Here is a 22,582-nt window from a genome sequence, read left to right on the forward strand (position 1 = left end):
GGGAAAGTGTCATGGGGGATTAAATGACTTTACAAGGTCATCCAGACAGTAAGTGAAAGAGCTGGGATTAGAACTCAAAAATTCCTATCTCCTCACCCCATGCTTAGCATCTACACTGAGGCATATGTATCCTGTCCTTCCAATCTTTCTGTACCTTTAACTGAACTGTGCAGGCTCTGTAGGGTCTTACTTGTCCAGCAACTTGAAAGTACACTTCCTTGCCTAGAGACAGATTTGCTTTTCTTACAATATGAAACATGCAATGTTTTGAAAAAACTATCCTTTTTAGTCTAATGATATCTAACTAATGATTTGGGATTTTAAGAGTGCCCTCTCTTTTTTTTGCCCTTTTAATTAAAAGGGATTTTCTATTCACTTTCAAGGAACTAACATCCCACTGTGCACAGAAAGGGAGGACAGGGGGTCCTATACAAAAATACTTGATATTTATAACAAGTCAGTTTAAGTTTGCAGATTTTTTGCAAATATGATTTTATTTTGTTTGGTGTGTTCTCATGTTAGGTCACGGTTTTGCTCGTTTGTGTTTCCCAGTTCATTTGTACATTCAGCATGTGTCATGTCCTGTGACACAATCCTTTCTAATGACAGAAACATTCAAATAACAGTCATTACAAAAATAAATCCTACAGCTCGTAAGTCATTTCAGGGCAACAACTCACACTTTTTTGCTTGACTTGTTTGAATGACAAAAGCACCACTTTCTCCTTCGCAATTCCAGAATGCTCTAAGCACACTCATTGCAGCTTACTTTGTGGAGTGGCATATAAGAAGCGGAAGAAAGAGTGGTCTTGGAATAACTTCCGTGGATGAATTACTGTTGGCCCATATTATGGCCTGGCCACACTCCCAAACAAAATAAACTACAAGACTTGGTGGGACAGATCAAGGCGTATCTATGCTACAGTGCAAAATGCTCTCTGACACCCCACACCCAGAAAATACTCTTCACGGGTGTGGCACATGAGTTGTTTCAGATTTGGAAAAATTGCAGATGAACAATTGCATCCTGCTTAGCCGCCTTTTCTCCCCATGTCCTAGATCTAATGCAACATGTTACCAGCATCCCAGTAAATAAAAAATAGTTAAATTCTTTCAACAGAAAGAAAAACAAGCTGAAAGAGAGGGTTCTCTACGCTATTGAAAAAAGAGCAGATATATATGAAATTGAGAAGCACTGAGAAATAGGGCAGCAAATAGGCTGCCAAAATTCAAGTATACTCCTTAAAAGACCTGATTGGGTTACCAAATCTTCTTTTTTTTTTGGCGGGACAATCCACCAGCAGATGTTGCCCTTCTCTGCATCTTTTCTAATTCTAATATATCTTTTTTGAGATGGGATGACCAGAACTGCACGCAGTATTCCAAGTGTGGTCGTACCATGCATTTATATAGCGACATTCTGATATTTTCTGACTTATTATCTATCCCTTTCCCAATGGTTCCTAATATTCTGTTCACCTTTTTGACTGCCACTGTACATTGAGCAGATGTTTTCAGAGAACTATCCAAGATATCACTCAAAAGAGAGATCTTGGAGTGAACAGCTAATTTCGATATCCATTTGTACATAGAACTTGAATTATTTTTTCCAAGGTGCATTACCTTACACTTAACACCAAATTTCATCTGCCATTTTACTTCCCAGTCACCCATTTTAGTGACATCCCTTTGTAACTCTTCAGTCAGCTTTGGACTTAACTCTCTCTCCACTGTTGAGATAATTTATGAATATGCTGAACATCACTGGTCCCAGTACAGCTCCTTGGGGGACCCTGCTATTTATCTCTCTCCATTGTGAAAACTGACCATTTATTCCTACCCTTTGTTTCCTATCTTTTGACCAGTTACTGATCCATGAGAGGACTTTCCCTATTATCCCATGACTCTTTACTTTGCTTAAGAGCATTTGGGTGAGGAACCTTGTCAAAGGTTTTCTGAAAGTACAAGCACGCTATGTTGGCATGGGATCTATATGGATGTGGGGATCTCACCCATATCCTTTGCAGTCAAGACCAATGCAAAGAATTCACGCAGCTTCTCTGCAACGGTCTTGCCTTCTCTGGGCACCGATTCAGTACCTCGATTGTTCAGTGGCCCCAATGACCGTTTGGCAGGCTTCCTGCTCTGATGTACTTTTTAAAAATGCTGTTAGTTTGTGTGTGTTTTGCTAGTTGCTCTTCAAATTCTTTCTTGGTCTGCCTTATATTTTACACTTGACTTGCCAGAGTTTATGCCTCTTTCTATTTTCATCATTAGTAGTTGATTTCCAATTTTTAAAGAATGACTTTTTAACTCTAACTGCCTTTTTTACTCTGCTGTTTAGCAAGAGTGGCTTTTTTTTTTTGCGCGCGCGCTTGGGATATATAATTTTGTTTGAGCCTCTATTATGGTGTTTTTAAATAGCCTCCGTACAATTTGCAGGCATTTCACCCTTGTAACTATTCCTTTTAATCTCCATTTAACTAGCCTCCTCATTTTTGTATAGTTCCCCTTTTTGAAGCTAAATGCTACTGTGGTGGGTTTCTTTGGTATTTTTCCCCTACAAGGATGTAATTTTAATTACACTAGGGTCGCTATTACCAAGTGGTTCAGCTTTACCCTCTTTCGGACCAGATCCTGTGCTCCACTTAGGCCTAAATCAAGAACTGCCTCTCCCCTTGTGAGCTCCAGGACTAGCTGCTCCAAGAAGGAATCATTTAAATGTGTCTAGAAATTTCATTTCTGCATCCCTTTCTGAGGTCATATATCCAGTCAATATGAGAATAGCTACAATCCCCCATTATTATTGCATTGTCTGCTTCTGTAGCCTCTCTAATCTCCCTGAGCATTTCACAATCACCATCCTGGTCAGGTGGTCAGTCCTACTGCTATACTCTTATTGTTCAAACATGGAACTTTTATCCATAGAGATTCTATGGTACCGTTATTTGACTCCATACTTTCTTTCACATATAGTGCCACTCCCCCACCAGCAGGGCCTACACTGTCATTCCTATATATTTTGTACCTTGATATTACTGTGTTTCATTAGGGATCCTCATTCTACCAAGTTTCTGTGATGCCTATTATATCAATATCCTTCCTCATTTCATGCTAAGCACTCTAGTTCACCATCTTAGTATTTAGACTTCTAGCATTTGTACATATGCACTTGTACAATTTTGTCAATATTTAGTTACTTGCCTTCATGTGTTATGTTTAAATGGGACTCTTTTACAGTTGACTGTTCCTCACTAGCTTCTATCTGTAGTTTACCAATTTCTTTCCTATCCTCTTTACTAGCATACACAGTTTCCCCTTTAATAAATTCATCCCTAAATGATGTTTCCACCCAAACCTTGTTTAGAGCAGCCCTGAAGCTTCTCTAACCTACACTGAAAATCCAGCTGATTCAGAACTAGCCCCAGGATTGGGGTTGGGGTGGTTGCACGCTGCTCCTTTGTACCTACCCCCATCTAGCTGTGCTCAGAATATGGTAAGCTGATAATCAGCCCCATTTCCAAAGACAGACATAAAATTAAGGTTCTCAGAGGAAAATGTGGGCTTGCAGAATACTCTCGTTATAATTAAACTCAAATATTTATGATCCCTTAGTAGACTGTCCTCCAAAGACCCAATTTCTATCTAATAAGATATAAATGCAACCTGAAAACTCATCTTGCCAGTAAATCCACATTTACTTGTGCCTCACTGGCTGGCACAGTGGGTTAATGTACAAGCCTTTCATCTCTTGAGACACAAGACCAGCTCTTGTACTTCTCTCGATGATTTGTGATGTGTATTGAGGACAAGGATACATTTTTGTCCTGAACTTTTCTCAGAGCACACTTGTAGAAGATACCAAAACAACATATTTGTGTGGTACAAAAGTTTGATCAGCATAAGTTTAGTATGGATGTATTAGTAAGAGACTGCCAAAGCCAAGAGTGAGTTATATAGATTATCCCAAAAAAGCACTATGAAAACTATTAGAGCATATCAAAATGGCTCTCCATGCGTCTCTGGACCCTCTCAGCTGTCGGGCTTGGACGGAAACATTGCCTGAGGGTAGTGAGAGAATGGGTTATCGGTGAGGTGGGGGTGGGCGTGAGCCCGGTCAATAGGGGCAACCCCTACCAAGATCTGAGCCTTTTCTCACATGCCCGTTAGAGCTCGACATTATGCTGTTTGGGACCCCTCTTTGAGGAAAGCCTCTGGATTGCAAGTCCAACCGCTACCTCCTCGTGGTGAGAGTCGGTAACTGGCTTGGATAGCCAGGCGGATTGCGGAGGACGAACCCACATCCCACATTTAGTGGGGTGTGGGATGGGGTTGGGCAGCCCCATATGGTGCCACATGGATGCCCCCCTGGTAAGGGTAGCCTCCCCCAGGCACGGGTTAGTTTCCCCCTGGAAAGGGTAAGTTTCCCCCAGGTACGGGTTAGTTTCCCCCTGGAAAGGGTTAGTTTCCCCCTGAGAAGGGTAAATCTTTTAGCTATGGAAAAAAGTAATTTATATTTTTATACCGGATTGGCGCTGGACCGGGTTAATAACGCCCCCGCTGTTGGCTTTGATGCCCTGGCTGACAGTGTTAAATATATTAGGGGTGTGATCAGGGTCGCTGGACCAATGGATAAAATGGTGTGGACTATAATGAAGTCTCATGAGAATGAGAGTGAGAATCAAGTCCTCCCAGTGGAGCATGGAGAGGAGGTAGAGGAGAATGTTTGTGATGATCATGGTGAGGAGATTTTATCTATCTTACCGATGGTTTTTACAAGGGACACTTTTAATGATTTAACTATGGACAGTTTTAATCCAGATTTTAAGTATTTAAGTACATTTGATGATCCATATGTTAGGGAATCAAGTACTGATTTTAATAGGGATCGTAATAAGGATCCTAACAGTATTGGTAGTAATATAAATATATTAGAAAGTAGTTCGTGGAAGGATGGGGTTTTTTATTTAGAGTATCCCGTTGATAGTTTTAATTGTCCAATATGTCCCCAGATATTACCAACATTTGGTAAATGGGCCAAACACATTAATGTGGTTCATAAAAGTAAAGCCATACGAGTTGTATGTAGTAAATGTGGAAAATCTTCTCAATATCATAATATAGCTTGCCACTACCCCAAGTGCATACCCAAGAAGGCGGATACCCCAATGAAGAGCCATACGTGCTCGGTCTGTGGGCTTGGTTTTCATACTAGATCTGGATTGAGCCAACACTGTAGACATAGACACCCTGCTGTGAGGAATGAGCAAAGAAAAGAAGATATGGCTGCTAAAAGTAAGATCAAAGAGGGATCGACTAGATCTCGTATATGGACTAAAGATGAGGTTGCGCAGCTTATACAGTTGGAAAGGAAATATATTGGGAAAAGGAATATAAATAAATGTATTGAGAGCGAGATGAGGACCAAAACGAATAAACAAATATCAGATAAAAGACGAGAATTAGCAAAGAAGAAGTTAGTGGTAACAGGAGATAGGGAGGAAGTGACTGAGGTAGAGGACATTAGAGTAAATATATTAGAAATTCCGCCCCCAAGAGAGAGGATTTTCCCACTAAAAGGACATCCAGAAGTGGATTTAGTGGAGAAAATATGTAAACGGGGAAAACAAAGTAGGGAGGGAAGAGAAATAATAAATAGTTTAGGGGAAATTGAAGGATTATTAAAGGAGGATTTAACAAAAGCTCTCGGATGGGCAATGTTGGAAAAATTATGTTATTCATTAGTAGAGGGACAGGACCCTAGAAATGAAAGTCAAATAGAGTTGAGGAATAAAGGAAAAGGGAAGATTAGAAAGGAGGGGAGAAGGAAGCAATTTAATGCAATTAGGAGATATGCTACAAAGAAAGCTAAGTATAAATTCTATCAACAATTATTTGATAAGGATAGAAGAAGATTGACTCGCATTATAATGGGAGAGCCAGATAAGGCTAAGTGTGCTATCCCTATGAAAGAAATTGAGGAATACTATGTAAATATTTTGGGAACAATTGGACATGGTAATATGATAGGGTGGCCATCATCCACAGAGAATGCGGATAATGATATATTAATGAGTCCGATCTCTGTGGATGAGATTAGAATAGCTTTAACAGAAATAAGAAAAGATAGTGCTCCTGGCCCAGATAAAGTAAAAGTGAGCAATTTGTGGGATATTTTTAATTTAGACTCCTTAATACTTACAAAAATTTTTAATATATGGTTTCTAAATAGACAGGTACCAGATGAATTTAAGAAAAATAGAACGATTTTAATACCAAAGACACAAGATGAGGAGGAAATGAAGAAGTTAACATCTTGGAGACCATTGACAATTGGGTCAGTTTGGATTAGAATCTATACCAAAATATTAGCAAAAAGACTGGTGGAAACAGTTAAGATATGTAGTAGACAAAAAGGGTTTATATCCGCCCCTGGGTGTGAGGAAAATATTGCTATATTAGATAATTTGATTAAAGGGGCTAAACGAAATGGGAATGAAATTGCAATAGTGTTCGTAGATTTGGCTAAAGCATTTGATTCTGTGGGACACGGACATATAATAGCCGGGTTGAGAAGATTTGGTATAGATGAATATTTTATAGATATTATTAGGGACCTTTATGATAATTGCACAACTAGGGTATGGGTGGGTGATGAAGCTACTGAGTCTATTTTAATTAGGAGGGGGGTCAAGCAGGGTGACCCGTTGTCCCCAATTTTGTTTAATATTGCTATGGATCCCCTTTTAACTAGATTAGAAGTAGAAGGAAGTGGTTTTTATGTTAAGGGTAATAGTGTCACGTCATTGGCTTTTGCCGATGATGTGGCAATTTTAAGTAGCTCATATAAAGGAATGATCAAAAATTTGGGTATCTTAGAGGAGTTTTGTAAAAATACTAATCTCTCTGTTAATGTGAAGAAAACGAAAGGCTTTCATATTTTAACTAAACATAAAACCTATGTAGTTAATCCTAAGGATAATTGGCAGATAGGGTCAGAGAAGATTGAATATGTTCAACCAGGGGATTTTGAAAAATATTTAGGGGCTAGAATAGATCCCTGGATAGGTGTAGGGGGACCGGTACTTAAAGAAAAATTGAAAGATTGGAGTGAGAATTTAATTAAGGCCCCATTAAAACCGGCCCAAAAAATATTAATTTTACAGACATACATCTTACCGAAGCTATTTTATAATCTTCTTTTAATAGAACCCCCTTTTAATCTTTTAGACGATCTTGATGTGTTAGTTAGAAAAATAGTTAAAGAGATTTTACATTTACCTCAGTGTACCACAGATGGGATATTTTATTCTAGAGGTAGGGATGGTGGTTTAGCTCTCACTAAGTTTAGTGTGCAAATCCCAAATATGTTAATTCGTAAATGGAGGAGACATATTGTCTCGAGAGATGATTGGATGGACCTATCTTATCTATATGCAGGAGAAAATCTTGTGGATAAAATATTGTCATTTAGTGCAGTAACATCTCATCCCAAGAAATGGAGGGAAGAGGAATTTTTAAGATGGTCGGAACTGAGATGTCAGGGAATAGGGATAAAATATTTTAAAAATGATTTAATTAGTAATTCGATTTTTAGAAACTCTAGTAAAGTTAAATCGTCAGCGTATATCGCAGCATTGCAGCTTAGGGCAAATATTTATCCTACTAGGGAGACATTAGCAAGAGGAAGAGGAGGTGTGAATGCTCTTTGTAGATGGTGCGGTAAAGTGCGGGAGACTGTTCCCCATATCTCAGGACAATGTTATAAGACTAAGAATGCTAGGATAAAAAGGCATAATAGAGTAGTGTCTGCAGTTGTGGATAAGGTTGGTAAATTAGGGTGGAAGGCAATGATAGAGCCCCATTTGAGAAATAGTAAGGGTGAGTTAAGAAAGCCGGATATTATATTTATAAAAGGAGATACAGCAGTGGTGGTTGATGTTACAGTGCGATGGGAGGATAATGCCGGAAGTTTGGAACAAGCCCACAGTGAGAAGGTGGCTTATTATCTTGAGTTAGAGGAAGAAATTAAAAACTTAACGGGAGGTAAAAATATCCACTTCTTTGGTTTTGTGCTTGGGGCACGTGGCAAGTGGAGTGAAGGTAATAATGATTTGTTACAATTATTGGGAATGGACAGAAGTAAAAATTTTAAGGAGAGTATATGTAGACTTGTTTTATATTCCACTATTGGTATGATGGCTATATTCAGTGACAGGTAAAGATCCCGGAGTTTCCATTCCGTGTATCTTGCCAAAACTAAATTTTAGCTATTTTGGTTTCCATGCTCTAAATTTTCAAATTTTTAATATTGTTTTGAACATTAACATATTTAGTGTTATTTAATATCTGCCCTTCAATAGAATGGTTTTAACTATATAATAAATACTTATTAATGGATGAAATTCCAATTTAAATCATTAGTTTATTTATTTATTTATTTTAACTACTGGATGTGGATGCGGACTGGCCGCGTATAGTAACCAGGAAAGGGCAGGTAGTCACGCCTGTACATAAATAGGGGGTGGGGTTCTGGAGGGCAGTTAGGAGCAGGGGTCCCAGGAGGGGGCAGTCAGGGGACAAGGAGCGGGGGGGTGGGGGGCTGGGAGTTCTGGGGGGGAGCTGTCAGGGGGCAGGAGTGGGGAGAGGGATTGGAGCAGTCAGGGGACAGGGAGCAGAGGGGTTTAGATGGGTTGGGAGTTCTGGGGGGGGCTGTCAGGGGGCAGGAGTGCGGAGAGGGATTGGAGCAGTCAGGGGACAGGGAGCAGAGGGGTTTAGATGGGTTGGGAGTTCTGGGGGGGGCTGTCAGGGGGTGGGGAGTGGTTGGATGGGGCGTGGGAGTCCCAGGGGTCTGTCTGGGGGTGGGGGTGTGGATAAGGGTTGGGGCAGTCAGGGGACAAGAGGCAGGGAGGCTTAGATAGGGAGTGGAGTCCTGGGGGGCAGTTAGGGGCAGGGGTCCCAGGAGGGGGCAGTCAGGGGACAAGGAATGGGGGGAGGGTTGGGGGTTCTGGGGGGGCGGGAAGTGGGAGGGGCGGGGCTAGGGCGGGGCTCCTCCCGTCCTCTTTTTTGCTTGCTGAAATATGGTAACCCTAATTTTTCGCCCATTTACAGTAGAACCTCAGAGTTATGAACACCTTGGGAATGGAGGTTGTTTGTCACTCTGAACAAAATGTTATGGTTGTCCTTTCAAAAGTTTACAACTGAACATTGACTTAATACAGCTTTGAAACTTCACTATGCAGAAGAAAAATGCTGCTTTAAACCATCTTAATTTAAATGAAAGAAGCACTGAAACAGTTCCCTTATCTTGTCAAAAAAAAATTTTAACTTTCCATTTATTTATTTTTAGGACTTTACAGTATTGTACAGTATCTGCTTTTTTTTCCCCCTCCTTTCTTTTTCTTTTTTGTCTCTGCTGCTGCCTGATTGTGCTCTTCCGGTTCCAAATGAGATGTTTGGTTGACTAGTTAGTTCATAACTCTGAGGTTCTACTGTATTTTGTCCTGTCTCATACCTAGGTTGGGGTTGGGACTGTCTTTTTATTTGCCATTTGGCTGGCACAATGCCTAGCACAACACAGCCCTGATTCTTGATTGGGGTTTCTAGATGTTACCATAATACAAATAATCAATTAGTACAAACCCGCAAACAAGGAAGAGTGGCAGGAAGAAGCTAGAGAGGGAGGATTTAGGTAAGGGACATAGTGCTAGATTACAGAAGCGAGAGATCCGCAGTGGGAATAGTGGGCTTGTCCCAGAGGAAATGGAAAATGGGTAGCGGGAACGAGATGGACCATGCTAATGACTTATGCCATTTTTCTAATCTGATATATGGCTATTTCCCCCAGGAGCAGGCTTGTTCCAATTATTATTTATGTTCTGGTAGTGCCTAGGAACCACAATCAGCAGCACCATTCTGGTAGGCACTGTACACACAAGGAAGGGAGAAGACATTCCCTGCCCCAGCGAGCTCACACTAAGCTATTCTGACAACACTGAGAAAGACATACAGGTCAGATCTGGATCAGGCAGCCAACCCTGTCTGTACATACATAAAATCTGACATGAAATGTAAACTCTCCAGCCTTGAACAGCCTGCAAATATGTTTTCAAGTTGGAGTTCAGCAGGAAGACATAAATTCCCCATTGCTCTTGAAAGAGCATGCCATTGTCACGGTTCTTGAAAGCTCTTTAGATTTTCATGTTCACATACATGGTACATTCCGTACTTGGCCCAGTACTCCTGGTTGGTGCCAGAAGGTAGCATTCAGCCCCCATTGGTGAAATGAAAAGTACTCCCACAATCATTTAAATATAATTATGCCTAAAATATAAACTTTCAAATTTCATTTCAGGCTTTTCAGAGTAACAATTCAATTCACTCCAGGATGACATTCATCCTAGCATAAAAGGACCTCTGGCCATTTAAGCCTTTAACTTCATAATAAGAGGAACTTGAATGGCCATAGACCCCTAGGTGAGCTCTCTACACTGGGATGAATGTCAGCAGCTGATGATTAAGATACAGTATATTCTTTTCAATAAAGTGATTAGAGATTTGGGATTTGATTTGACAGGTGGAGGGGTAATTGTATGGGGCAATATTTTATATCTTATAGCGCTTTGTATTATTTGACGATTTGGGGAGGAGTGCGGGACAGGGGAATAGAAATCCTAATTGAAAAAAAGTAAGACTCCTACTAATAAATGATTCTTTGCTACATGCTTTCCTAGCAACACCAGAACACTGAACAAAAGGAACAGTTCCATTCAATTATTACAGTGCAGTTAGACATTAGAATTCTTGTTCATTTACCAATATTTGGATCAGTAGCCTGACGTTTTTTAATTTTAGCTTCAGAAACAGCAGCATAGTAGGCACATGTCATCTTGATCAGCCATGCTGCTCGCAGTAGTGGCACAGAATATTTTGCTAAATAAGCAAAGACATCCTCCTTTTTACTGAGAATAGGAACCTGGAATGAAACAGAAAATAAATACTATAGCAAATCCAATATAACAAGTTGTAAGGAAACCAGCTTGGGTTTCTATAGACTTTGACTATTTAATTCTAAAATATACTTCAGAAGGAATTTTATGTTAATCCATAAACTCAGGAGATCATCTAACTTTTTGCATATATTTGGAATAATTTTATAATGCATTTTGAAGCAATATCTAAGGAGGAAAACATATCCATTTAACACTTTTTTTCAAAACAACTCATACTGTGGATTCAGAGTAGCAGCCGTGTTAGTCTGTACCAGCAAAAAGAACAGGAGTACTTGTGGCACCTTGGAGACTAACAAATTTATTTGAGCATAAGCTTTCATGGGCTACAGCCCACTTCATTGGATGCATGCAGTGGAAAACACAGTAGGAAGATATACATATACACACACACACACACACACACACACAGAGAGAGAGAACATGAAACAATGGGTGTTACCATACACACTTTCATGTTCTGTGTGTGTGTGTTATATTATATATATATATATATATATATATATATATATATATATATCATAGAATATCAGGGTTGGTAGGGACCTCAGGAGGTCATCGAGTCCAACCGCCTGCTCAAAGCAGGACCAATCCCCAGACAGATTTTTGCCCCAGATCCCTAAATGGCCCCCTCAAGGATTGAACTCACAACCCTGGGTTTAGCAGGCCAATGCTCAAACTACTGAGCTAGATTACCTTAAACAGTAGGAAAATAATGCAACACTGCAGTGCTTAGTTAGCATTCTAGAATTACTTCATGTCTTCAGCCTAGCACCACAAATATACTAAAACAGATCCAGGCATCACTGGACACTCCCTTCCCAGCTCACACGTCAGATGACTATTTCCTTGTCTTTGCTCTGTTGCTGAACTTTAATGCTTTTACCATTTCCCCTCACACATACACTGCACTGTGTTATTCCAATGAGGACTTCTATTTTAAATTTCCTGGCTTAAAGTGTCTTAAAACACTATTGTCCCCAATTTTAGAAGTTGAAACACATGTGTGTGTGTCTCTCTCTCTCTTTCCTTTACTATAGTAGGCCAAATTCTGTTCAGTTACACCCATGCAATCTCAAGTGACTTTTACATCGGTGTAGCTCAGGCAAAAAGTTGGCCTTATATATATATATATGTGTGAACATGAAAGTGTGTATGGTAACACCCATTGTTTCATGTTCTCTCTCTGTGTATGTGTGTGTGTATATATGTATATCTTCCTACTGTGTTTTCCACTGCATGCATCCAATGAAGTGGGCTGTAGCCCATGAAAGCTTATGCTCAAATAAATTTGTTAGTCTCCAAGGTGCCACAAGTACTCCTGTTCTTCGTAATGTGGAGTAAGGCATGAAAGCTCAGCTTGCTGTCCCTGGTATAATAATGGCTGCTTTTATGAGCTTTGACATTGACTGGTAGAATTTTTTCATACAGTATCTCAGCAGCAGTGGTTGGTCCACTCTGTGTTACTAGACACATGACAGTGTTAGCATTCCTTTGTGGTGTTATTGGCAGGTCAATTATCCCAGCTATTCAGACATGTAAGTGTCCTGGCCACTTACTAAGAAGCAAGAATATAGTCTAAAGGATCCTTTCAGTATCACCACTTCTGAGATTAACATTTTTTTAAGTTAAGAAATGAACCTTATTGGTTGATAGCTCTTATTATAAAACACTCACTCCTGGCACTGGATGGTATATATTCCTACGCTATTCATTTTAGTCGTAGGCCTTGGAAACACAGAAACCAGAACCAAAACTTGGTATAACTCACCGCTTTATTTATCTCTGTTCAGGTCTCTCTGTGCACAATCTTATTGTGGAATAAGAGTACCATATTTCAATGTAACTTAAATTCATAGGGCACTCTTATTCCACAATAAGATTGTCACAGATAGATTTACACCAAAATAATTAATGACACCAATTTAGTTATTTTGGTTCCAGTTTCCATCTCAAGCACAGTCTAAGATTTCCATTGCCAGACTGACGTTTGTCTTGATTGTCTCAATATTCCTAACTGATCAGAGTTAGGTAGAATTTTTTCCTAATTTTACACTAATTTTTTTCCAGACATGTCATGCTATTTGAAAGAAACCTGAAAAGAAGCAAGATGTCTTCCCCCATCCTTGAGCTGTTGGAAGCATGCTGCTATCAAACCTGAGCAAGATCTTAGGAATAAGAATGGTGAAAGGAAAAAAATTTACAAGAGATAGTAAGGATGTATTGGTGTCAATGTAAAGGGCATTCAAGAGGATTGGAGTAAAAGCAAGGTGTTTCTCTCAATACTGCATCAACCTCCAACACTTTCCTACTTTGTTCTGAGAAATTTTTGTAGAGGAGAATTCTTGCATTGAGACAGAAAACATCTAAATAAAGTGTATACACAGAGAACCTGGTTACCCAAGGTTAACTATAGCCAAAGAGAAGTAAGGCAGTTTGCACAAAGAACTTCACAGTTTAGACAGTGTTTGGGAATCTAGCCTCTTTTCTTTTGAAGAAGAAGATACAAAGACAAGAATAAACATTTCAAAGCATCCTCCTACTCCCACTGAAGTCAGTGGCAAAATCATATTGACATAGTGGGGACCCCAATTATAAAATATGCCAATTTTCCCATTACTGTTCATCTCAGGACAGAGAAAAAAGCATTTCCCCCACGTGATGTATATAGAGGAGTCCATATCCATCTACACCCTTACTGCACAATGATTTATAGAAAGCCTGCATTGTGATCAGAATGAGATCAAGTCACTTTTTAATAATAAATGCAGAAATATGCATTGGTTAATATAAATATAAATAAAGTATTACATAAATACTCCAACTCTGTAAAATCCAAGGAACATTAAAAAAAGAAGGGGAGTGAAAATCTGTTTATACCTTTTTTGCTAAAGTAGTCAGTGGTTTATTTCCTGCTAAATCTGTGAACCAGTTGTGAATTGCACTCTGAGAGCGAGCAGTAACCAGCCAATAATTATCTTTGGCATTTACTTGTGGTTTTTTCTTTCCTGTGTCCTGGAAAGTATTAAGTTTTAGCTTTTCTGCTAATATGCTGCTAAAATAAGCGCCAATCTGGTGGAAAAACAAAAAACACAAATATAAGACAACACAATAAGTAAGCATCTATTATACATTAACACACACAGGATTTCCATTTGAATAGAGGTAGTCATCACTCTAGTCTAAGCTATCAGTTTAATGAGCTTACACTTTAATTCCCTGGAGCTCGGAGTTGGAGTTTCCTGATGCTAAGTACCAGAGCACCATTACTAGTCATAGGAAAGAAGGGCCAATAGAGCCAAGCAGTAAACAAAAAGGCTCTTGAAGATGCCTGATAAAGTTAAAAAAAAAATGCAGTGGACATCATACTTCCAATGATTACACTATAACTCATACTTCCATGTCTCTCCAACAGAACATTCTCCCCAATTTAGGCTCATTCCAGGAAAGAACTGAAAATTCTCCTAAACATTAAGTACATGAATCATTACATTTTAACGGGACTCCTCGCGTGTTTAAAGTTAAAAGTGTGCTTAAATCATTTGCTGGATTGAGACCATAATACAAGTCTAAAATAACTACTTTAACATTTCTCATTGTTCCTCGATTTTTCATCATTATAGCACGTTATGAGTGAGGGCATGTGCATGTCCCTCCCCCACACACCAGCTTACCACACAGTAACATCCCACGTGGACACTGTTACAACCAGGGCTGGCTCTAGGCACCAGCAAAACAAGCTGGTGCTTGGGGCAGCACATTTTTAGGGGCGGCATGGCCGGCGCCAGAATGCCGCCCCTAAAAATGTGCCCCGGCCGCCCTAGCTCACCTCCGCTGCTGCTGCCACGGCGCGCGAATCAGCTGTTTCGCGCGCCGCAGCGGCTCGGGGTCTCCCCCTCCCTCCCAGGCTCTCAAACCTGAGAGGGAGGAGGAGATCCCGAGCGGCCGTTTCGCGCGCCGCTGCTCCCCCTCCGTCCCAGGCTTGAGAGTCTGGGAGGGAGGGGGAGAAGCGGCGCCCACGCCGCGGCCACTCGGAGTCTCCCCCTCCCTCCCACCCAGGCTCTCAAACCTTTTTTAAATGAGCATCATCAGCATGGAAGTATGTCCTCTGGAATGGTGGCCAGAGCATGAAGGGGCATACGAATGTTTAGCATATCTGGCACGTAAATACCTTGCAATACCGGCTACAAAAGTGACATGCAAATACCTGTTCTCATTTTCCGGTGACGTAAATAAGAAGCAGGCAGCAGTATCTCCACTAAATGTAAACAAACTTGTTTGTCTTAGCAATTGGCTGAACAAGAAGTAGGACTGAGTTGACTTGTAGGCTCTAAAGCAGGGTTCTCAAACTGGGGGTCTGGACCCCTCACGAGGTCACAAGGTTATTACATGGTGGATTGCGAGCTGTCAGCCTCCACCCATACCCCGCTTTGCCTCCAGCATTTATAATGGTGTTAAATATATTTAAAAGTGTTTTTAATTTATAAGGGGAGTTGCACTCAGAGGCTTGCTATGTGAAAGGGGTCACCAGTACAAAAGTTTGAGAACCACTGTTCTAAAGTTTTACATTGTTTTGTTTTTGAGTGCAGTTATGTAACAAAAAAAAAAAAAAACACCTACCTTTGTAAGTTACGCTTTCACGATAAAGAGATTGCACTACAGTACTAGTATGAGGTGAATTGAAAAATACTATTTGTTTTGTTTATCATTTTTACATTGCAAATATTTGTAATAAAAAATAATATAAAGTGAGCAGTGTACACTTTGTAGTCTGTGTTGTAATAGAAATCAATATATTTGAAAATGTAGAAAAACATCCAAAAGTATTTAATAAATATCAATTGGTATTTCATTGTTTAGCGGTGCGATTAATCGCGAATAATTTTTAAATTGTGATTAATTCGAGTTAATCACGTGAGTTAACTGCTATTAATCGACAGCCCTATTTCTCAGCCAAAAATGCTCGAGGGAATTGCCTTTTACAGTATTTCAGCAATTTCAGGTTCAACCAACAGCTAGGGTTGCCCACCCTCCAGGATTGTCCTGCAGTCTCCAGGAATTAAAGATTCATCTTTAATTAAAGATGTCGTGACGAAACCTCAAGGAATACGTGCAACCAAAATTGACTGTCCTACCAACAGCAGGAAAAACAAAGATGGGATAAAGAAAAAAAAGTTATCCAAATTTATTTACATCTTAAAACAAGTATTTCATTGCAACATAAGCTATTATAGATGGATACTTTAAAACCATTTTGAGGGGGGCTTTTTAATCTTCATGGAGAATGTTTCCAGTTGGTTAAGTTTTAATTTCAGCAGAAAGGCTTTAAAATAGACATTGAACATATTTTAAGTCATGTAGAATAAAACAGTTTTAACAGCTATGAGCATTTCCTCAGAACTTTTTTTTTTTAAGTTTGTATTTTTGAATAGTTAAGATCTCATCACAACACAATATTATTCAATTCAAGACTAATTAAAAGTTAAATGACAAAGCAAGTGTCTGCAGGTAGCAGTTCTAGAGGATACGAAAGCCACAAGAATGTAGCACAAATGCTCTAGTATTTTGTCAATAGAAACAATTTGTATATGCATCTTTTAATATTTTAAAAGAATAAATTGGCAAATATATTTTGATATTTATGCTTCCCCAAATAACAGCTACATGTCCTCTGTGTACAAAACAGTTGATTACTTATTATCACAATAAAATCACTTTTCCAACCAGCTCTGAAGAGAAGTGTTTTCTATTAAAAATTACAAATGCAATAAAGTTTTTTTCCATTTTGCTTGAAACTTCAGGTTTTCAGTCAATAAATAAATAAATTCCTTCCCCCCACCTCCTTTCCCAGTGGTGGAGTGGGGAGGAGAACAGAGGAGGAAAAAAAGAAATTCTCTGTTTCCTTCAAAAAACCTTGTTTTCAAAAAATAATTTGAGTTATCAGCTGTAATGATCATGTTAGAAGAGTTTTACTAATAAAGTACTGTAAAGCTCAGTAAAATGATACATTTTTATGAAGAAAGTTAAGCAAGTATGTGAAGTTTCAGTAAATACAATTCAAAACTACATTTTTAAAAAAATGTTCATTTGAATAAAATCAAACACGCAACAATGGCTGATGGGGAAGGTATTTCCTGGCAGTAAGTAAACAGCTGGAATAGTTAAGGGCCCACCACAAGGCAGGTGTCTTTATACCAGCAATGATTACCTACAAGGAAAGAAAGTCATTATTGCCTTTATAAACCATGAAAACGTAAGACTGGAAACAAAAAGTAATTACCTTTTTCAGACTGAAATGTTACAATCTGGTATTATGTCAAGTATACAGTACTCAGTTTTTAAGTACCCTTTTTTCCACATAGAGGGCTGTAAGGGACCAAGAAAAGTTATCTAGTCCAGCTCTCTGTGCTAAGGCAAGAACAAATTTACATAGACCATCCCTGACAAACAGGTGTTTGTCTAACCTGTTCTTAAAAACCTCCAATGATGGGAACTTGAGAGCCTCCCTTGGAAGCCTATTCAAATGCTTTTCTTTATATCTAACCTAAATCTTCCTTGCTGCAAATTAAACTGATTATTCTAGTCCTAACTTCAGTGGACATGGAGAAAAATTGATCAGAGTCCTCTTTATAGTAGTCCTTAACATATCTGAAGATTGTTATGTTCTCCCCACCCCCACATCTAGTCTTTTCTTAAGACTAAAGGAGTCCAGTTTTTCTAACTTTTCCTCATACACCAGGTTTTCTAAGCCTTTTATCATTTCAGTATCTTTCTTCTGGACTCTCTCCAGTTTGTCCATATCTTTCCTAAAGTGTGGCGCCCAGAACTGGACATAATACTGCACAGGGCCGGCTCCAGGCACCAGCTTCAGAAGCAGGTGCTTGGGGCGGCCAATTCAAAGGGGTCTTCAGCGGCGGGTCCCTCATTCCCTCTCTTCCTCTTTGAGCTGGCACCGAATTGCCACCGAAGAGGAAGAGAGGGGGGACCTGCAATTGAGCTGCCACTGAAGTGCTGCCGCTCGCCTTTTTTTCTTTTCTTTTTTTTCTTTTTTGCCGCTTGGGGCAGCAGAAAAGCTGGAGCCGGCCCTGGTACTGCAGCTGAGGCTGCACCAGTGCCAAACAGAGCAAGACAATTGCATCCCATGTTTTACATACAATACTCCTGTTCATACACGCCAGAATGATATTAGTTTTTTTCAAAACTGCATCATTCTGTTGACACATATTCCATTTGTGATCCACTATAATCTTCAGATCCTTTTCAGCAGTACTGCCTGACACCTAGCCAGTTATTCCCCATTTTGTAGTTCTACATTGATTTTTCCTTCCTAAGTGTAGTACTTTGCACTTGTCTTTAAGGAACTTCATCTTGTTGATTTCAGACCAATTCTCCAATTTGTTAAGGTCATTTTGAATTCTAATCCTGTCCTCCAAAGTGCTAGCAACTTCTCCCAACTTGGGGTCATCTGCAAATATAAGCAGAGGAGCCTGCAGGAATTTGATCGCTTTTGGAGGGTCACATTCTGTGCCCCCGCCACAGCCAGGAGCTTGCTCTCCCTGCCGCAGCCCCGAGGACAGGGGGAGTTCTGTGGCCCTGCCGATTATTGGGGGCGGGGGGAGCATGGCCCTGTTTGCTCTCTCCCCGTGCATGCCCCATTATCCAAGTCATCAATGAAAATATTGAATAGTATCGGGTCTAGAACAGACCCCTGTGCAACTCCACTAGATACATCCCCCCAGTTTGAAAGCGATCCATTCATAATTACTCTGAGTACGGTCTTTCAACCAGTTTGGACCCACCTTATAGTACTTTCATCTAGGCCACATTTCCCTAATTTACTTATGAGATTACGTCAAAAGATTTACTAAAATCAAGATTATCACATCTAAAGATTCCCTCCTATCCACTAGGCCAGTAACCCGGTCAAAGAGTTAGATTGGTTTGGCCTGATTTGTTCTTGACAAATCCATGCTGGTTATTACTTACAACCCTATTATCATCATCTGACGGCCAGTACAGCAACCAGCTGAAGAACTGGAATTTACTCTCAACATTCATACACTAGGTTTATAATTAACTTCAATACTCAGATTCTTAGACCAGAAGGAACCATTGTGATCTTCTATTCTGATGTCTGTATAGCACAGACCACAGAACTTCCTGAAAATAATTCCTAGGGCATACCTTCTAGACAAACATCCAATCTTGATCTACAAATATTAAGACTTTAGGGTAGAACAATCTGAAACAAAAAACACCACTGTTGACTTACAAATTGTAGACAACTTTCCCTCCCCCCATCCTCCAAAAAAAGTAACTTAAACGGTAAAATACACACACGTTTGTAAATCAGTACTCCAGCAAACTAAAAAACATTGCCTTACCTTTGAGGCATTAATGACAATATTTCTAGCAGATCCATGCTCATCTCCAGAGAAGGCTGGTTGATTATTGAAACCCTGCTTTACATTCACTGCAGTAAGTTCATCCTGCAAAGAGCATATTTTTGTTAAGTTACAAAGAATTAAATTTAGTTTTTTAAAATTTGATCATTTGCATCAACATATTTTTATAAAAGCAAGTCTTGGTGTGTCACACTGTATATTTTGCACATGGACTGTGTATTCTCTGCAAATCTTCCCTTTTCATACAATTTTAGAGAAAAAGAATGACAGTATGCAATTCATTCCAGATTTCCAGGCTTCAGCTCAAACCTGTCTGTATTTTTGTTGGAGCAGGAGGGTTCCTATAAAAAGAAGAAAGAAGGAAGAACAGAAATTGCCTGGAGATCAAATCATCCAAGTATCTGCATGTCAGGCACACACGCGCGCGCGCGCACACACACGCACACACCAATATGGTTCTACTATTTGGGAGAGGGGAGGACGGGAAGCACAGAAGGAGAAGAGTTTGACTCCACAGCCCTCTGTATGCCATAGGGCTGAATTCTGCAGCAGGGCAAGCTCTGGTTAGCCAAAAGAGTGGCAGGACTTGACTACACATATCAATCCAGGTCCAGGAACTGGATAGATCCGCTAGCCACAAACCCCCATTATGGGGTACATGCAAGGCTAGGTGGACCCCTGCCTCTGTTTCCTCCATCTATGCCTCTACTTGCCTTTACTGCTAAGGTAGTTTGATGCTCTGACCCAACTGAAAATCGTTCCCTTTTGGGGTAAACAAAGACCCAAAGGAAAACCTGTCTGGACAAGTCTGGAATTTCCCCCTCTGCTTCAGTGGTATCACAACAGCCTCTTCGCCCCTTGACTGCCATGGTGCCAGTACACTACTGCTGTCAGGCAGCATCACAGGGAAGCCTGTGCCATCCTCTAATCAGAGGCTCCAGCCCCTAACATCTTACAGCAGCAAAAAAACTGCCCACTCCATGCATAATTCTCTGTAACCCACTTCCTACACTGGCCCATCTCTCTCCACGGGCTTTAGCATGGCCCCTTACTGGGAATCTTGCTTGCTGGCCCCCAGTCCCTGGAGAATCTCATCAGCATGCTGTTCTTAGCAAGTCTCTCTCCACACTGGCAAATAAGACCTGGTCACCTGCCTTTTATATTCTGCTTCCCCATTCCCAGCAGGCCTTGCTCTCAACAGTCACACACTCCCTCCAAAAACCGTAACTCACAGAATATCTACTGAGACCTGGAGATAGAGGTGCCAGGCTCCAGCCTGTCTGTTACACACAGGTTGTATTCAGCATTACAGCCAATGAACTGTACTGATCTGCAACCTTTTGTTGTTGTTATTGGTTTGGTTTTCTTTTGGTGGGGAGTGAAATGCAAAAGGAATCCATGGCCTGCCTGTGTTCCAATCAGCTCCAACACTGTTTCCCCATACAAAGCCCTTTATGTGAGGCACTAAAATTTCTCTATACACAAACAGGTTTACATATATATTTTTCCCAAATGCATCATCTTAGGAGAATGACCGAACTTAAATATTTAAGCTGTCATCACTATCACTGACTTCCATTATCAGCACTTACTCAGCAGATGACCCTACTATAGGTCTCACTGCTCTTGGCTGCACTTCAAGGGCCATTTTCTAAAATGACATGGTCTTCATAAAGAAGTTCTCCAGTGTACTGTTAAAGCCAAACATGGTCTTACTACACACACAAATTTAATCTTTCCATCTACTTCCCCACTCCCTTCTTCAAAGACGTATTTAGTGTGGCCCGTAAAAGGGAAATCCCATAACAAAGTTGTTCTACGTCCAGTTTAGACCCTTCAAGACTCACATCTGAAGAACCAGTAGCATTTATCCCACCTCTCCAAAGATGGCTCCATATTTTTAAGGAGGAGGGGCAAGAGTTAGGTTTACTTCTCTTTACTAAATGGAGCTATACATCTGGTCCTTGCCTCCCAGTCTCTTTTCTGTAGTACTGGTAGAGGGGCACGGACATCAAAAGTTGTGGACTTCACATATCCAAGTGCAACGGCATGGCTAAACTCCTGAGGTAATTCTGGCACTTACTTGAATGCACCCCACAATGCTCAATGACCACGAGCTTTCAGAAGGTATTTAAATGTTACACCATCCAAAGAGCACAAGACACATTTCAGAGGACACTAAGAACCACCCAGAACTCTATATTATTTTTGGATTAGAAACCTGAAGGCTTTCAGCTAAAGCTGTAGGAAACAGAAGGGATGACATTTCTATATTTTTATGCACTTGTGCTGTGGCAGCTGGGCACATGACGCAAGTTAACAAAGAACAAATGAAACTGTTCGCAACAGAAAGCACAAGCAGCCCTGCTGCTTTAACAAGCCATTATAAATATCATAGGGATGATCAATAACCAGAGTAGATCTGGACTAAAAATTGTGTCTTGCATGGCCTTCTGAAAAAAAAAACAAAAAATCAGTGAATTTGAAAGCTCTCTTGGAGTGCCCAAAGCAGAGCGCTCCCACAGCTGGGGACCCTCTGCTCCAGCCCTTAAGATCACATATCTAGGAGCTGTCAGCATCTCATGTGTTCTGATGGTGCAGAGAGAGACATGGTGTCATACAGAAAGAAGAACTTTACAGATTAGAATCAACATCTCGAATTGCTCCCAGAAACAAACAGGAAACCAGTGCAGTTCAGAGAGCAAAGGTAAAAATGTGTTCCCACTGCATTACAGGGGCAGCTTCATTCAGACTTGAGATCTGTGGCAAGGTTTAAGAACACCATCCAAGGTAGTCCTGCCCCAAGAGCAGAGAGCAAAAACAGCATCTGATTTATGACAGGTACAAAGAGAAATGGTCTGTACCATATTTTGCTTTGCTGAAACTTTCTATGCAACCATTTCAGCTTGGTGGCTGAAACCACAACTGACAAACAGATCTTTACTACATATACTGAAACAGCCAGAATAAACTGCTACAATGAAGCAATGGTGCCCCTTTTGCAGTTCAACCTACTTCTTCTGGAGTGTTACAATAATACTCCTATTGCAAAAGTAAGTGATTATCGCTAGTATAAAGTTTTGACAGTGACTTGATCCTACAGAGATTTATGCCTGTGTTTACATTAAACAAGTGCACAGCCCTATTAATGGGACAATGAGAACTCAA

General features: G+C 40.2%; 1 protein-coding gene across 9 annotated transcripts in view; it reads right to left on the reverse strand.

Moving 5' to 3' along the window:
* The window catches only part of MED12L (mediator complex subunit 12L), a 326,631-nt gene that overhangs the window by 288,284 nt on the left and 15,765 nt on the right, over positions 1 to 22,582 (reverse strand). For all 9 annotated transcript variants that reach the window (XM_005286934.5, XM_005286931.4, XM_042853666.2 and 6 more), the window contains exons 2-4: positions 19,394 to 19,498; positions 13,890 to 14,081; positions 10,816 to 10,975 (exon numbers count right to left, since the gene is read on the reverse strand). In XM_005286934.5, the coding sequence (XP_005286991.1) occupies positions 10,816 to 10,975; positions 13,890 to 14,081; positions 19,394 to 19,498 (457 nt within the window). The remainder of the gene's footprint in view (positions 1 to 10,815; positions 10,976 to 13,889; positions 14,082 to 19,393; positions 19,499 to 22,582) is intronic.

This window comes from Chrysemys picta, chromosome 9 (assembly GCF_011386835.1).
Source record: "Chrysemys picta bellii isolate R12L10 chromosome 9, ASM1138683v2, whole genome shotgun sequence".
Taxonomy (NCBI): domain Eukaryota; kingdom Metazoa; phylum Chordata; order Testudines; family Emydidae; genus Chrysemys; species Chrysemys picta.